This window comes from Alligator mississippiensis, chromosome 10, assembly GCF_030867095.1.
Source record: "Alligator mississippiensis isolate rAllMis1 chromosome 10, rAllMis1, whole genome shotgun sequence".
NCBI lineage: Eukaryota > Metazoa > Chordata > Crocodylia > Alligatoridae > Alligator > Alligator mississippiensis.
The window spans coordinates 35,752,506-35,770,860 of record NC_081833.1 but is presented as its reverse complement, the minus strand read 5'-3'; the positions used below and the strand labels follow the sequence as shown (position 1 = coordinate 35,770,860).

At 48.1% G+C, this 18,355-nt stretch overlaps 1 protein-coding gene across 1 annotated transcript in view; it reads right to left on the bottom strand.

Moving 5' to 3' along the window:
• Positions 1–16,393, bottom strand: part of LOC102574376 (C-signal) — a 48,754-nt gene extending 32,361 nt beyond the window's left edge. The window contains exons 1-2 of the mRNA XM_059713646.1: positions 16,371–16,393; positions 15,637–15,739 (exon numbers count right to left, since the gene is read on the bottom strand). Coding sequence (XP_059569629.1) covers positions 15,637–15,739; positions 16,371–16,378 — 111 coding nt within the window. The 5' untranslated portion in view covers positions 16,379–16,393. The remainder of the gene's footprint in view (positions 1–15,636; positions 15,740–16,370) is intronic.
• Between the last annotated feature and the right edge of the window lie 1,962 nt (positions 16,394–18,355).

The following is an 18,355-nucleotide window of genomic DNA, read 5'->3' as shown; positions in this document are numbered from 1 at the left end:
TTGAACATGCGCCTGGGACCATAGTATGTTGAGCCAGGTTGGAGCAGCCCTGGCTAGTAGAGGGTCTAGGGGTCAGCCTGGCAGCCTGGGACTGCTCCAACCCAGCTCAATGTGCCGTGGGGGGGGGGGGGGGAGGGGGGAGGGGATGGGGCACAAAGGTGCTTTAGTGAAGGGCTAGCTGGCAGGTAGCCCCTGCACTGAAGCACCCTCATGCCCCAGCCAGCCTCTCCAGTGTATACATGTGTGTTGCTGCAGAGTAAAAAGCTTCACTGCAGGATAGTACTCGTGATCAGGAAGCCAGTGAACAGGGCTGGGGTGTGGGCCCTCGGATCTGCGCTCAGGAAGACAGGAGGATACTGCTGCCACCTGGGACTGGCCCCAGGCAGCAGTGGCAGCCTCCTGTCATCCCACGCACAGATCTAGAGGCCCACATTCCCAGGAGGAGCCTGGCAGCACTGGGAGGACAGGTTTAGCTCCGTGGGGCTGGCAGAGCCACTTGGACCGCAGCCCTGGCTCTTCCCACCTCCCGAAACTGGACTGCACTCTAAGCCACTCCACCAACCCCATGGAGCTCAGCCCAGTGGTGGGAGGCGGTGGGAGAGCCAGGGGCAGAGCCGCTTGGAGCACAGCCCTGGCGAGCACAGTCCAGCAGCAGGAGTCTCTGCAGCCCCTACAGAGCCAAGCCTGGTGGTGGGAGGCAGGGGAGAGCCCCTGGTCAGGGCTGCACTCCAATCAGCTCTACCGCTGGCTCTCCCGCTGCCTCCCACTGCCAGGCTGAGCTCCGTGGGGCTGGCAGAGCTGGTCATAGTGCAGCCCTGGCTCTCCCCCACCTCCCACCACTGGGCTGCACTCTGAGTGGCTCCACCAGCCCCACGGAGCTGAGCCTGGTGGCAGGAGGCAGGGGAGACCCACTGGCCAAGGCTGCGCTCCTAACCAGGGCTGCACTCTGACTGGCTCCAACACTGGCTCTCCATCTACCTCCTGCCACCAGGCTAAGCTCTGTGGGGTTAGCGGAGCAGCTCCGAGTGCAGCCCTGGCTCTCCCCCACCTCCCACCACTGGGCTGGTTTGAAACTCGAAATGTTTAGAAACTTTCAAAATGTTTTGAGTGCCCTCGTTTCATTTTGAAGCTGTTTCAAAGCCTTTTGTTTCATTTCAATTTTACTGTTTCGAGCTCAAAACACGTCAAAACAGCTATGAAACACTTGTCGAAATTTTGCACAGCTCTAGTGTAGATGCTGAGATGTTTACTACAGAGCTAATTAGGAAACTGCAATAAACATCTCGTGTAGATGCACCTACAGAAAAGGAATTGAAATAAATGGATCATTTCTTTTCCTTTTAAGTGAGGGAAAGAGGAAGTGTTTGCTTTTTGCCCAAGGAAGATGATAAGGTGTGGCTCAAGATGGAAATAAAGGCAGGTAAGTAATGGTCACTCTCAAGAGAAGGGACCAATTAACCCCAAAGCCATGCTTGGAGGGAAAGCTACAGAGAAGAGGAATCCTTTGGTCAGCCTGGTACAGGACAGCAGCCACTTCTTCCCCTCAGGATTTAAACAATACAGCTGTTTGTAGCTCTGAGTCACATGTTGGGGCACTTGCCTGTGGTAAGTAGAGTAGTTGGCTGTGTCTACCAGAGCAGAAGAGATGAAATGAGGTTGTTGCCTTCCAGAGGGAATCATTGAAGATTTGCTGGTAGTTGGGCGTGGAAAGTACTTCAAGGTATCACAAAGGCAGGGTACAGCATAGTGATTGGTCCAGGCTTTGCCACAATGATCCTTACTCACATGTCCGGGAGCCAGCTGTTTGCCATGTTTAAGGTCAGGAAGAAATTTTCCTTCAGGGCAGATTGTAGGGGTGCACAAAGCAGGCCCTATTCAATTTGGGGTCGGCCCAAATCGGTGACAGAGATTCAATTCATTGATTTGGATCACTGCCCCTGATTCAATTCAACTGAATCCAAATCCGAAGATTGGATTAGTTCAACAGAGCCAGACAAATATCAGTGTTTGAGTCCTCAGCTTTTTTTAAAGTAGCCTCGTTATGATTTTTCATACCGTGTTCCATCAAGCAGTTTGACTAGGGATACCCTGGGGTAGATGTAATAGGCTTGCAACTCTAGTCTTTGGCAAAACATTACATTTGTAAGCATCAAATTCTGGTCCTTTATTGTTGCTACTAGGATTCTTTTTGCCAGAGCCTCCCCAAGGACTGATATGGCCCCTCGTCCGATTTGGTATCAAGTGAACTTTAATAGTGATCCCTAAGCTTTATGACAGGTTTCCTCCCCATAATATCACCTGGCAAGCGGTTCCTTAGTCGTTACAATAGTGACGACCTTCAGTGGTACTGGCCTCAGATCCTCTGCTGGGTGTGCGGGATGTTAGTTTCTGAATTCCTCATTGTTCAAGTAAGAATTCCAAGGTTGCTCCTGTCTCCCCAGGGTGGCAACACAAAACACAGGTGGTCCTTTGTTTGTCTATCACTTTTGTAACTTTTCTCATCCCAAATTGTCCAATACCCTGGAATTGTGCCAGCCACATTCCTTATAGGGAAACTGTTGTGCCTTTCTTGCCTAGTGCCCAATCACAGCACTCACATCTCCCAGTGCCACAGAAGGCACTCTGCAATTTTGTTGCTTAGTTCTGGGAAGGCCTGGACTATGGCTAAAAAGCCTTAGCATAACTCCATTTGCCTATGGCATTTATCAGTCATGATGAGTTCAGGTATGCCATGTCTAGCAAATATGATATATGGGATGACATGTCTTGAACTATTTTTCCTATTATTCAGAAAGTGCTATACCGGATAACAAAAGTGCCAAAGAAGGCATAGGTATGACCTGCATACACAAAAATTTCTATACCAATTTGAGACTATGGCTTTAGAGGTTCAGGTATTAAAACAAAGGTCGCTTTATTTGACAATTTCTGTATTTTTGATAGGTGTCGCACTGTTTGATAAACTTCTGTACTCCTCTCTTTTGGCCTTCTATAGTATAGACTTTATGGCTAGAAAAGTCTCACCATTGATTTGGGGCCAGTATAAAACAGTTATGACTAGCTTTTTGCAGTTTTCTATGGATGTATGTAGACAAAACGATATTTCCCATTTACGTCAGTGCAACTGCATTTGTGTTTGCATGACCTGGGATTTCCCACCACTCTACAGTCCATTTAGTACCTTAGACTAACAGTACTTGGAGATGTGTTAATTTGTGACACTCTCCAGTTACATCGTTCCAACTGAGGATTTGTTTGCGCAAACAGCCAGAGACTCCAAAGACTTCTAATTAATCACCTTTGCCATGAGGGGGCGCTGTGTTCTGGCCTTTAGCCAGTAGGTGCCACTACGTGCTCTTTTTTACCTTCCCCCCTCCCCCCTCCCTCCTCCCACGCAGCACACAGTTCAGGTCGGGACAGGTCCACTCAGACCAATTATTATTGTAAATTGGGAGAGGCCAATAATCCCTTAATTTTCTACCCCCTCTTAATTCTTTTGCCCCTCCACTTATAGTGTATGTCTTCCCCCCAACCCATGTATCCTCCTGTCCTCCTGCCCACCTCCATGTACCCTCCACCTACGCCCCACACCCCCTGTCGTGTGCAGCCACTGCAGCGGACGTCGCTCCCAATAACAGCTGCAGCATCACTGTAATGGTAAGTTTTTTGCAAGTAGTTTGAAACTCTGGAGTGAGTGTTTACACGACTTCCTTCCATATTGTGTTTACATGACTTCCTTCCATACTGCAAACCTCCTGAACTTCATCACATTCCATTTCAGAGCCACAACAAAAAAAGTCCAGGGGCAGGATGCTGCCTGTGTTGGGGAAAACTTAGTCCCCAGGTTCGTTGGGCAGAGGCTCAGACGAACGACAACATAAGTTCAAAGACTTGATTTCTTAAAGAATGCATTCTGAACAGACAACTGCCCCAAGAGGAAACTGTCTGTTGTTCTGCTTTGCTCACATAGGAAGCATGACATCATAGCCAGAATTATTTCTACACTAAGTTTCTGCTTTTACTGGACTAGGACAGGATTGTTCCAGTTTGCGCTAGCCTAGTGGTTTTGGGTCATGTCCCTTAACTTCCTCATAGCTTAAGCTGTGTACGTGATCTGCTCGCTTACACATAATGGCAATTCGACTCCAATTTGTTCCCCTTCATTCCCCGCTTTGATCCTTCAAAAGAAGGATCACTCTATTTCTAGCTGGCACAGGTCTGTCCATAGTTTCTTCTGTTCTATCTCATTTTTCTTAAATTCTACCATCATTTGTTTTACTGTTTCCTTTGATATTGTTGAGATAGTTTGTTCAGTCTTCTTTACACACAATTTTACACAACATAAAATTAGTTGTGCTATTACATATAAACTTAAGCCTAAAATTAGAATCATACATAATGCAGACATTATTTTCCTGAGCAGACCTTTGAATAATCCATTAGGGTCTAACCAGGCAAACCAATCTCCTGAAGAGTCTTTGGGAACAAAAGCAGCTTCAGCTGCCCTGGCAGCATGAACTAAAGCATCATTAACTTGCACTTCTACTAACTTGAAAGTACGATTTACATAGGTACAACATTCTTGCCCTATTACTGCGCAGGCACCCCCTTCAGATGCTAAAACATAGTCAAGACCTAATGGGTTTTGCATAACCATTTGTCGTAAATTATCCTGGGTTTGGGCTATGGTTTTTATAGCATTTCCCACACTGGTTATGGCAGTTTCAGTTTCTAGGGCCAATATTTCAACTACCGCTTGTAGTCACAGGGTATATCTTCCTAAACAGGAGATAGCTGGGCAGGTAACTAGTGGAATTATTCTTGCTACAGAACATCCTATTAATTTTCCCACGGTTAAAGGATTTTTATAAGTTTTAAGGGTAGCTACCGCATTTTGTTCTCGGTCTGCTAGATTGGGGCTTTCTCTTTTATTTTGGTATCGCCCTTGAGGCAAGACCTTTGTCATCCTGATGGTAGGAGTTAGCCAGGCCAGATAACAGGATCCAAACCAATTTTTTTGGTAGCCAATGATATGCTGTTGTGCCACATACCCAATAGGTGCCTTTTAGGGCAATCCAGTTGGCAGTATTTTTGGCAGTGTTCTTTCCGTCATTCCAAAGCACAAACTGTGCTTCACTTCCCCAACCTGCAACGGGCCCGAATTGCCCTAGGGTAACTAGTAGGGTGAAAGTGCTAGACTTTAGGAAAGCTGATTTCAATGAACTCAGGCGATTAGTCAAGGATGCACTGCAGAGTAGGAGTTTTGAAGAGATGGGAGCCCAGGAAGGGTGGCTGTGCCTTAAGGAAATGATCCTTCGGGCACAGAGGGAGACGATCCCGATGCGAGGAAAAGGAGGGAAAGGGGCCAGAAAGCTTCCCTGGCTGACCAGAGAAATCCAGAGCAGCCTACGGGCTAAAAGGGGAGCATATAAAAAGTGGAAACAGGGAGAGATTACCAAAGAGGAGTATACCTCCTCTGCTCGCGCTTGTAGGGAGGCAGTTAGACGGGCCAAAGCTACCATGGAGCTGAGGATGGCATCCCAAGTTAAGGATAACAAAAAATTGTTTTTTAGATATATAGGGAGTAAAAGGAAGGCCCAGGGTGGAATAGGACCGCTACTAATGGGCAGAAGCAATTGGTGACGGACAGGGGACAAGGCTGAACTCCTCAACGAGTTCTTTGCCTCAGTGTTCCTAAGTGAGGGGCACGACAAGTCTCTCACTGGGGTTGTAGAGAGGCAGCAGCAGGGCGCCAGACTACCAAGCGTAGACCCTGAGATGGTGCAGAGTCACTTGGAGGAACTGGATGCCTTTAAGTCAGCAGGCCCGGATGAGCTCCATCCGAGGGTACTGAACGCACTGGCTGACATCATTGCACAGCCACTGGCAGGAATATTTGAATGCTCATGGCGCACAGGCCAGGTCCCAGAGGACTGGAAAAGGGCCAATGTGGTCCCCATTTTCAAGAAGGGGAGTAAGGAGGACCCGGGCCAGTCAGTCTCACCTCCATCCTTGGCAAAGTCTTTGAAAAAATTATCAAGGCTCACATTTGCGAGAGCCCAGCAGGACAAATTATGCTGAGGGGAAACCAGCACGGGTTCATAGCAGGTAGATCATACCTGACTAATCTAGTCTGTTTTTATGACCAGGTTACAAAACGCCTGGATGCAGGAGTAGGAGTGGATGTTGTATACTTAGACTTCAGGAAGGCCTTCGATACGGTATCCCACCCCATACTGGTGAACAAGTTAAGAGGCTGTGACTTGGACGACTACACAGTCCGGTGGGTGGCAAATTAGCTAGAGGGTCGTACCCAGAGAGTCGTAGTGGATGGGTCGGTATCGACCTGGAAGGGTGTGGGCAGTGGGGTCCCGCAGGGCTCGGTCCTTGGACCGATACTCTTCAATGTCTTCATCAGCGACTTGGACGAGGGAGTGAAGTGTACTATGTCCAAGTTTGCAGATGACACAAAAGTGTGGGGAGAGATGGACACACCGGAGGGCAGGGAACAACTACAAGCAGACCGGGACAGGTTGGACAAATGGGCAGAAAACAACAGAATGCAATTCAACAAAGAGAAATGCAAAGTGCTGCACCTAGGGAGGAAAAATGTCCAGCATACCTACTGTCTAGGAAATGACCTGCTTGGTGGCACGGAAGCGGAAAGGGATCTTGGAGTCCTAGTGGACTCCAAGATGAACATGAGTTGGCAGTGTGACGAAGCCATCAGAAAAGCTAACGGCACTTTATTGTGCATCAGCAGATGCATGACAAATAGACCCAAGGAGGTGATACTTCCCCTCTATCGGGCACTGGTCAGACCGCAGTTGGAGTACTACATGTAATTCTGGGTGCCGCACTTCAAGAGGGATGCGGATAACCTGGAGAGGGTCCAGAGAAGGGCCACTCGTATGGTTAAGGGCTTGCAGGCCAAGCCCTATGAGGAGAAACTAGAGAACCTGGACCTTTTTAGTCTCCGCAAGAGAAGGTTGAGAGGCGACCTTGTGGCTGCCTATAAGTTCATCATGGGGGCACAGAAGGGAATTGGTGAGGTTTTATTCACCAAGGCGCCCCCGGGGGGTTACAAGAAATAATGGCCACAAGCTAGCAGAGAGCAGATTTAGACTAGACATTAGGAAGAACTTCTTCACAGTTCGCAATCACCGCTTAGGTGATGGGCAGAGGGGGCAGGTGGGAGTGCCAGTGCCCCCACTGCGAGCGCCAGCTGGGGAGCGGTGCTCCCAGAAGTAGCCACAGCCACTTCTGGAAGCAGCCACAGTGATCAACCACCTCACAATTGGCTGGGGATGGGGATGCCCTGCCCTGTTGGTGAGACTGGCTATGGGGGAACCTTCCCCCTGGTCAGCAAGATCAGCTGCAGTTGACCACCCCCCACAGTCGCTGACTGGTCACTGGGGGGGCATGTGCCCCCCCTGACTAAGGTGGCACCAGTCGCCCATGGTGCAGATGACTTGGAATGACCAGCAGTGGCTGGAGATGTTATGAATGAAAAGGGAGATGCTCTATCATATCATCCTGATGCTGGGGCCCTACTTTGTGAGGCAGGACACTAACATGCATCGGGCTATCCCAGCAGACAAGATGGTTGCAAAGGCCATCATAAAACTGTCCAGCACATCCAGCCTCCACTACATTGTGAACCAGTTTGGTGTGGCTGCCTGAATGGTCGAGCTGGCGACTCATGATGTATGCCAGATGCTTAAGGAGATCACTGCAAACAAAATTATCCGCCTGGTGAATCTGCCATAAATGGCTTTAATGAGGAGGAGTTTGTGTGTGGGGGCTTTAGACAGCACTCACATCCCAATGCTATGCCCTGTGGGGAGGGGGAGGACTTTCACAAACAGAAAAGGATATGCCTCTGTGATCCTGCAAGCCGTGGCAGACCACTGAGGTTGGTTCATAAACATTTATACTGGGTGGGCCAGCAGTGCACATGATGCGCACGTGTTCAGAAACTCCCCTCTGCCTGGCCTCATGGAGAAAGGACACTATGCACCCGGTATGGAGATGACAGTGATCCGCAGTGTCGCTGTTCCCCCAGTTATATTAGCAGATGCTGCCTACCCCCTAAAGCCCTGGCTCATGAAGCCTTATGGAGGGAACATGACTGACCTGCAGAAGCTGTTTTTTAACTACCGTCTGAGCAGTTGCAGGACGGCCATGACAGTGCTTTTGACCAACTGAAAGGATGTTGAAGGATGCTTATGTGCTTATGCTTATCTAGATGGAGCAAGAAAATATCATGGCCTTTGTAGTGGTAGCCTGCATGCTGCACAATATCTGTGAGAGCTGCAGAGATGTCTTCAAGAAGTTGTGGGAAGAAGAAGCATGACAGACAGCAGCCAGACAACAGAGACATGTCCAGGCAGCAGCAGCTGCAGCAGCAGCAGCACAGGGACCAAGGCGATATCCTCAAGGACAGCCTGGTCAGGTGGTCCTTGTGTGTGATTGTCTGGCAGGATATACTGCTGACAACACCACCTAGGAGTGCTTTGTTCTTTCTCTCGGTTATGTTAAAATAAATTAATTTACACTTTAAATCTGTGTCTGTCTACAGGGGTGTGCGGTGTTGCAGACGCGGAGCGGAGGGGGGACAGTCAGAGGAAGGGGGAGGAAATCTGGACTGGGATAGAGGTTTTGCTGCTTCCAAACTATGAGTGGTTTGGGGGAGGGGAAAATTATGCACCACCACTTACAGCTGAATGAGCACCCCCTCCGCCCCCCACATGGGTGAGAAAGTTAACTATTATAGCTCTTGGCAGGCTAGGTAGGTGGGAGACCAAGCCGAACAGCAACCTGCATTTTCAAAAACTTTCTAAAAACATTTATAAAACAATTCACTACACACCTCCAAAGCCGTATGTGGCACTACACAAACAAATTGATGGTGTACCTGGGCAGGGAATGGGAGGGTTCCAACGGGAGCCTCCACTGGAAACTGTACAAAGATCAATGAGCTCAGGAATGCTGGGAAATGTAGTCCAAAAAAAAGCAGGAAAAAAAAAGCCAGGATGGCTCACCACCACCATTGACAGCAATCGCCAATCAACCAGGCAGCAACAAATACGCACCCACCCACTACTCTAAACCCTAAACTTTTTATGATATCATAGCAGTTATCATAGCAGATATAGTAAATAAAAGAAAAAAACATATACTTGTAACATGGTGGGATGGGAAGGGAAAGGAACAAGAGGGGAGGATTCACATGGCTTGTCTTTGGGATTGGGATGGGGTCTTTGGGATCGTGTACTGACGGAGAGAGACCAGGCCGACCGAACATAGGTGGGTGCAAGTGACAAGGATTTTGGGGTGACCATGACCGTGCCCAGGGGAGACTCCCAGTGAGTGTCAGGACTGCCCAGTGAAAGTCAAGGCGTGGGGATTGGGGAGGTCGGGTGGTTTACATGCACTTCCTGCTGTAATACATTAGGAAAGACATTACAGGGGGTAAATTGGTATTTGACTCCCCCTACTGAAATCTGTGGGGAATGACACATGAGGCTTAACTCACTTGAAAGTGCTGTTTGTGCAAACACAAACACCATGTCATGCAAACAAAAATGCACCGCACCAAAAAAACCCCATGTTAAAGTTTTCAGGAGCTTTACATTAACACATGCCCTAAGACTAGATGGGTTTTTTTTGTGTATTTGGCTCAACTTTTCCTATTTCAAGGTTTCTAGAATGATCAATCAAGTGCCTTGAAACTAAATCCTTTTAAAAACTAACAGTTTACCATGACCATTGCTGTCAAGCCTAGGCATGTGTTTAGTAGGCTGTGCTGTGGCCTCAACTGTTAATATCAGTTCTGTCATATGCTATTAAAAAGCCTGTCAGCTTCCACCAAGGATTTTCCAGGTTGACTGTCTAGATGCAAATCATATAGTTGTTTAATTAGTGGTCATTAGAGACTTGTGATCAGTTTCTGCTAATACTGGCATCCCCTGTATGAATACATGACATTTCTTACATGCCTACACAGGTGCCTTTTTCTCAGTCAGGGCACAATGATTGTCTTCTCTTGAAAATGCTCTAGAAACATAAGCTATGTGTCACAGGTGATCCCTTTTTCTATAAAGAAGTGCTGCCCCACTGCATCATAGGGCATTGTTACACATGCTCTGGGATAGAGGTGGGGGTGAGGGGGTATTTTAATTAGAGCGGCTCTGGGAGCTGCTATAATCAAAGGCCTTTCAGCATCATGTATATTCAGTGTCCCACACTTGAAAATGGCAGCTTGGCACTTTAACTAAAACTCTGACAGTTAAAGCACCCCTGCCACCATTTTGAAGCATGGGGATGCTGAATATATGTGACACAGAGGCTGGTGGAACATGTTAATTAGCACACAATTAACCAAGTCTGTTCTGACATGTGCTAATTAGCACACATTGGAGTAGGTGTCTGGCACGTGTATAGGTGCCCATAGAGGTTAATGCATGGCTGAGAACTGTTAACATGAAGGCTTTGGATTCGTTGCAAACGGGCAGATTTTCTGGGGAGAAGGATTGTTATCAAGAGATGGGATCCATCTGACTAAAACTGGAAAGACCATTTTTAGATATTGTCTGGCCAACCTTATATGGTGGGTTTTAAACTAGGTTCCACGGGAGACAAGGAACAAAACCCTCCAGCAACAGAGCAAGCAACTGAGAGGGGAGAGGACCAAAAAAAGAAGCTTAACTCCAGAGAAGGGCTAAGGGGAGGCCACAGGACAACAAAAACACACACACACAATGGGCAAAAACTGGCTAGATGGCAGCACAATGGAGAAGGATCTAGGAGTCTTGGTGGATTACAGATTTAAGGTAAATTTGTTTGCAGAGATTCAGTATAAATTTGCAGTGTGATGCAACCCGCATAAAAAGTGAACATGGTTTTGGGCTGCATCAACAGAAATATTAGATGCAACACATGAGAGTTGATGTGCCTCTTTACTCAGCACTGATTAGGCCTCATCTAGAGTCCCCTGTACAGTTTTCAGCTCCACATCTTAAAAAAAGCATGTGGAGAAGTTAGAGCAGGCTTGCCCAACATACGGCCCACGGGCCACCATGCAGCCTGCCAAGCCATTTTCTCTGGCCTGAGGTCCCTCGCTCAGGACAGGCAAGGAGTCCTGGCGCCTGCTCCGCGCTCCACGGCAGCGGCAGGGCAGCGGCGAGGCGAGGCCAGGGAGGGGAGCTGCTTACACCCCTGGGGTCGGGCTCATCACGTGAGCCGGGTCCCACTGCCGCTGCCCCGAGGGCTGCACGGCGCGGGGCTGCCCCAGCCGCGCCTGACAGGATGAGCTGGGGCCAGCGCCTGCGACTTCTCCTCTGGCTCCACCCCTTGCCCCCGGCACGCGGCCGGGAGTGCTGCAGCATGGCCCGCACCCTGCCTGCGTGCACAGTGGACGGAGGCACCGGTTAAGGCCCCTCACGGAGCTGGGGGTGCCTTGGGGCCGGGCCGGGGCTGCGGGGCGTGCAGTTGCCAGAGCCAGGCTGGGTGGGAGGCAGGAGGAGCCCGGCCCAGAGGCGCTCTACGTCCAGCCACCTCCTTGGCAGTTCAGGCAGAGCAATGGGCTCAAGACCGCAGGTGTTTTTGGCTCAATATTTGCAAAGTTTCCACCACAAGCAGAAAAGCGAAGAAGTGTTCAAGGTGCTGGTGGGGGGGCGCTCCCCTGAGATCCATTTTTTTTTTTTTACCCTTCATTGCCCTGCTCTCTCCTCCAGGAGGACGTGCTGCAGGTCTGTGTGTATTAAATGAGCCCAGACCTCTCGGGTGGATTCTCCAGAAAAACTGAACATAAATGCCCCCCACACCCCCTCCCCAAATGTCCGCCAGTGTCAACAAGAGGTTGTGCCCATCTGGGCAGTTCTGGTCTTATCCCAAGCTTTCAGTGAAGTAGGAATGACTTGGCCTCCTCCTTTTTTTCCTTTTAAATCTGACTCTGCTGTAGGTGCTGGTAGACAGTTTGTATATGCCTGTGTACTAGAGAGGAGTTAGTGTTAGGATGTTTCCTGTCTGGCTACCTAGAGAGTGCTCTCCCTTGCATGGAGGTATTGTAGGAGTGGATCCATCAGAAAAGCAGCCGTAGCACCATTCAGTGTAGAAAAATATAAAATGATGATATATGACAGGACACAAAGTTTGCTTTCAGTTTGAGGCAGTATCTCACCATTTTGGACTTTGCTGTGAATTTGCTATTGTAAAAAAACCCCCAAAAAACAAAACAACAAATGAAATACGAGGCAAAGGCTTGGTCATTCCTAGCAAAGTGAGCAAATATAGACTTTAAGAGGAATTGCTAATGTCTTTTTTTTCTGTGCAGGAGTTAAGCTGTTGAGGGTTCTTCTGCAAGTTTTTAAATAGATGACATTAAGGGAAAACAGAGCTTGTTTTCTCCTTACCTTTATCTTATCTTCGTTCAAATAAGCAGAGCAAGGTCCCAAATTTCCCAATGCTTGCTGAAGTAGCAGTCTATTTTCTGATAAAGACTGCAGCAAAGGGATTTATAATCAAAGATGAGGACATTTTTAGTCAGGCAAGAAATAGAAGAACATCTTGAATTAAAACTTGTGGAGGCTAAATGTACAGCCTAATTTTGGGGAATAAATCCAGGAGATTTTAGACAAATAAAAGAGCTGATTATAAAGGGCTGAGCTATTTAACTTTATCCTTTTCCCATACAAGCTGAACATAGTTCGTCGTTAACTCCCAGAGTCTGTGTACAACAGAAAGCAGAAACTAAAATCCTGACTAGATTTAGTATTTTGATAATTTTGATACCTTTGGTTGAAATCAAAATTCAGGATGTAGGTTAAGGAGTGGGTTAGAATTAAGGTTGAAGAAATCCAACCATATAGAAGTACAGATATTTAGAATTACATTTCTAAACTACCTTATGTTCCTACCTAGAGACTTCTCTTTTCTTTTTTGGGGGAAGAAGGTATTCAAAATGCCTAGCACAGAACACTCATTTTATAATTTTTCTACTCTGTGTATCTGACAGTAAATGTGGTACTTTGTTCATGTGTTAACTTCGTGCTTTTTATAGGTAGGCTGCGGTTGTTTGTAAATAGATTAGTCTCCCACCGTATCTAATAAGATTTGGTTAATTTGTTAGCAGTTATCAGGGCTGGTCCTGTCAGGAACTGGATTCTTTCAATAAATGAGCAACTTGTAGTTTCAGGAAGGGGGTTTTAGTGATCCAACAAGGGATTTGTCAAAATGGCAGAACAGGGATGCATTCCCCTTCCCCTGCTGGGTAAATGGCTCAAACAGTTTTAATTGTTTCTTCTTCATTAGTAAAGAAAGACCTTCCTGGAAGTAATAGAAATGTAACTGCTGTGATTGATATTTTCTAAAAAGTCTCAGTTTGGAAACAGCTTGTCTACTTTACTTCAGTTTTGATGGAATAAATATTTTTTATCTTTGGATGGGCTTCCCTAGCGGCCAAGTTTCATGTTGCCATCAATCTCTGTGTAGAAAAGGGCAATTTATTTGAAGACTGGATGATGCTGACAAGCCCTTCTGATGTTGCTATTTAAATTATGGTCAACATTTAAAACCAGGGTTTTATTATGTAACCTTTAGTCATACCTAGTCATTAATTCAATAAAAGTAAATCTTTTTGAAGATTATTCTCAACAATGCCCATATTTTGTTGCTTTGATTAGTTTCCACTGTGGCTAATATCTTTTCCACATTTGATCTGTCGACTTGCATTATGCTTCTTTCATTCATTGAGAAGTGAGTAGAAGCGAAAGTGTTTATTTTAGTCAAATGTTTGGTATTATTTCATTCTTGCTTTTATATTGTTTTTATTTTGGATTTTAAACCACATTTCCAGACCCATTTCATTGTCACTTCCTGCAACTTCATTGGTGTCATAGGTCACATGACATCACTTCCTGATGTGATACCACTTGCTGTGAGGTCTTTGAATATGGCTTGCCGGCCCACTGGGTGATAAAAAGTTTGTGATCCGGCCCCACATTCAAAAAGGTTGGACATCCCTGAGTTAGAGGGTCCAGAAGCAGGTAACAAAAATGATAAAGTGCTTGGAAGGAAAAACATATATGGAGAGGTTGAAAGTAGGCATGTCCAGCTTGTAGAAAAGATGATTAAAAGGGATATGAAAGTAGTCTACAAATATCTAAAGGGCTCGGTCCTCAGGCCCGCACTGTTTAACATCTTCATCAGCGACTTGGACGAGGGGATGGAAAGCATGCTGTCCGAGTTTGCTGATGACACTAAGATGTGGGGCAAGGTGGACACACTTGAAGGGAGAGAGAGGCTGCAACCAGATTTAGACAGACTACAAAAGTGGGCAGATGAGAACAGGATGGGGTTCAACGTAGACAAATGCAGGGTGCTGCATCTTGGGAGAAGGAATCCACAGCATACATACAGGCTGGGGAGTTCCCCTCTTGAAAGCACAGAGGCGGAAAGGGATCTTGGAGTCATTACTGACTCCACGATGAACATGAGCCGCCAATGCCAGACCACAGCCAGCAAGACTAGCCATACCTTGTCATACATCCAAAGGTACATCTCAAGCCAATCCAGAGAGGAGGCTGAGGGGGGACCTGGTGGCTACCTACAAACTCATAAGGGGAGATCAACAGCAAATAGGTAGAGCCCTTTTCTCCCCATCACCACCTGGGGTGACAAGGAACAATGGTAATAAGCTGATGGAGAATAGGTTTAGGTTAGAGATCAGGAGGCAATATTTTACAGTTAGGGTGGCCAAAATCTGGAACCAGCTTCCCAGGGAGGTGGTCCTCGCCCCTATCTTGGGCAAATTCAAGAGGAGGTTGGATGATCACCTGTCTGGGGTCTTGTGAACCCAGCATTCGTTCCTGCCTGTGGCAGGGCGTCAGGCTAGATGATCTGTTCAGGTCCCTCCTGACCCTAGCTACTATGAAACATCCCTGTGCAAACTATGTACAGTGCTCTGTGTGCCCTTCTGGGGTGGGGGGCAGTGGGGTGGGGGTAGCTACATGGAGAAGCCTGGGGACAGGTTCCCAGAAACCTGGCCTCTGACTGCACCACCATGGATGAGGATGCTGTGGTGAGGCTGGTGGGTGAGGGGCTCACCCTGGGGTGAGGGCAGCTGCTGCTCTGTGCAGCCTGGAGCCAGAGCCAGCCAAGCCTGCACACAGTGCTGGTCCCACTATGAGTAGCTTCTATTCCAGGGCTGCTTGGAGCCAGGGAGAGAAGCAGGGGTAGGCCCAGGCAGGGGGCCAACTGCTGCAGAATCTGGGTGGGTGCTGGGGCAAGGGGACCTGGCCACAGGAGGCATTGCTGCACCTCAGCCAAAGCCCACTGGGAGCTTGTGGCTGGGTGGTGGTGGGTGGCTGAGAGGTGGCACGCAGGGTTAGGGCCAGTGGCAAGGCAACAGGTGGGATGAAGGTGATTGTCAGGGCCAGGATGGTGTCCAACACCCAGTGGCCTTCCTCCATGGCCTCCACTGCACTGCCTACCATGGTGGCCTGCTGCTCCTGTACCTTCACCGTCCTCTCAAGGAGGATGATGGAGGCCTCTCTTCAAAGGCCAGAAGCTTGTCCCAGAATGCCTAGTCCACCTGGTTCTTGTCTCGCTCATGCACGACCCTCTCCCACTCACGTGTGGTTTCCTCCACATGCCAGACTCCCAGGTCCACCAGCCACTCCTCCACCTTGTTGGCCAGCCAGTCCAGCAGCTGGGTCCAGTCCTGGGTCTGCTGCTGCTGGAGACGGCACATACAGAGGGCCCCAGCTGAGACTGGTGGTGACCCTGAAGGTGAGGCGTGCACAGTATGGGGTGCTACCACACTGAGTCACCCACCTCACTGTGCCAGGCCCAAAACCACACTTTGGGAGTCTCCTTTGGGGAGCCTACATTCGTCCATCCCATTTCCTGGAGAACACCCGCAAGCCTGGGGTAACTCTGCCACCACCCGGGCACTGATCTCTGTTAGGGCTCTGTGCAGCCTGGCGTACACAGACCCTGCAAGCCTTGGGAGTGCTTTGGCCCCTGTTAATATTTCTGAATGCTTCTTATAGCCTGAAGCTTCCCAGGGTAATCTCAAGTAAAACTGACTTAGTTAATAAACAGCTGAGCTTGGCTGGGAGCGAAAAGCATCTCAGTCCCTTTCCCCCCTGAGGAATTCACAGCCAGGAATGCTGTAATCTGAAACCCTTTATTATTCAGGGGGAAGAGTTGAGTGGGGTGGGGGGATAGACAATGGCATTTTAAGAAAAATCACCTTGAGCAAGTTCTAATAAATTGAGTCTTTCAAATATGGGCTCAATGGCCCTTTTAATATGTGTCTAAATTACTTACTTCTAATCTACTAGCTAATTTTCAGGTATACTCACTGTTTCATCCACAGAGACAGACTCACTCTAGAGGTTCATGCTTCTGTGTCCCAAAATGTCTCTGCCAGGAAGCGAGTGAGAGGAAGCTCCCCTCCATTCAGGAATTTTTATAGCCCGGATGCCTAGGTGACCAGGTTGAACCAGGCAGCCAGAATGAAACCAGAGGGGTAGATGGAATGTCCCAATCCAAAGACAGACAGAGGGGGATTTCTTCACACCTCTCCCTCCTTATTTCAAAAGCCTGTGCCCATGGCCTAACAGGGCTGTGGGCACTGGTGTTGCTCATCTAGAAAGGTCATTTTAAAACAAAAAAAGAGAAATCCACGTAACACATAAGACTAACTATAACGACAATACCCATAAAACATCAGGAGAGGCTGGGGTTTTCAAGCGCCAGAGAGCTTTGGGGTGGTTCTGTGTTTTCCGGTCTGTTACCCAGAGTCTTTACTGGACAGCAAGTCCACCACCACATTCTGGCTTCCTTTTATGTGTTCCACTGTCATGTTGAACTCCTGAAGCTGCCATGCCCATCTTTGAAGCTTGGCATTGGTGTTCTGCATTGTCTGCAGCTATTTAAGTGGGGCATGGTCTGATAAGAAAGTGAACTGCTTTCCCCACAAATAGGGCCTCAGCTTGTTCAGTGCCCAGACAATTGCCAAACACTCCTTCTGCACAGACAATAGGTTTCATTCGCGGGGAATCAACTTCCAGCTTAAGTAAGCCACCAGTTGTTGTGTCCCTTCGTGCTCCTGCAGAAGCACAGCTTCAAGTCAAGTGTCTGAGGCATTAGTGGCCACACAGAAGGGCTTATCATACTCTGGTGCCCTTACGACTGTCTGTCAGATCAGGGTAGCCTTCAAAGTGTCAAATGCTTGTTGTCATTCCTGCTTCCAGACTACCCAATCAGGGTTGTTCTTTCTCATTAGCTCATGCAGGGGAGTAGCTATTGCCCCAAAGTCAGGGACAAACCTTCTGTAGTAGCCAGCCAGGCCAAGGAAAGCTCTGACCTGCTTCTTAGTTTGTGGGGGTGGCCAGTCTCTAATGGCCTGTATTTTATCTCACATTGGAGCGATCATGTCTCCACCCACATGGTGTCCCAAATACACCACTTTGGGCAACGCCAACTGTCATTTCTTTGCTTTCACTGTAAGTCCAGCCTGTTTGATCCTATCTAACACAGTGTGTAGATGAATCAGGTGTGAGTCAAACATCTGGCTGAAGATGGCGATATCATCAATATAAGCTACTACAAACTGCTCAAAATCTCGTAGCAAGTTATTAATCAGTCTTTGAAAAGAGGCAGGAGAATTGCACATACAAAAAGGGAGGACTGTGAACTCCTACAGTCCCAAAGGCGTGGTAAAGCCAGACTTGGCTGTGACATCCAGATCCAGTGCCATCTGCCAGAACTCTTTGGATTGATCTGGATGCTTCTTATAGCCCGAAGCTTCCCAGGGTAATCTCAGGTAAAACTGAGTTAGTTAATAAACAGCCCAGCTCGGCTGGTAGCAAAAAGCATCTCAGTCCCTTCCCCTCCTCAGGAATTCACAGCCAGGCTGCTCACCAACCACCCCAACCCAGCCACAGGCTGCTGCAGGAGTGGGGAGGGGTGAGCACACTGAGATACCTGCGCACTGCCAGCTAGGATTGCTCAAGGATTGCTAAACCTTAGAGGAGACATTGCTGGGTAGGACATTGAATGGATAGGCAATGGCTGCCCAAGTCTAAAGTGTATAGTGCCAGGTCCGCCCTACCTGTGTTTTTTTGAGAGCACCGATTCAAAGTCTTGGAGAGCTGTGCACAGCTTCTCTTTGTCCTGAGAGGGAAGACAATCAGGCAGGCAAAACTCCTCTACCCCTGCCCCTCCTTCCCAGTCAGCATACAGGACCATCTCCTCTTGTTCCTCAGGTGATTCCTTGACAGAGGAAATCCAAAGTACGACACCATTCATGTCATAGTAAGGCTTAAGCATGTTTACATGTACC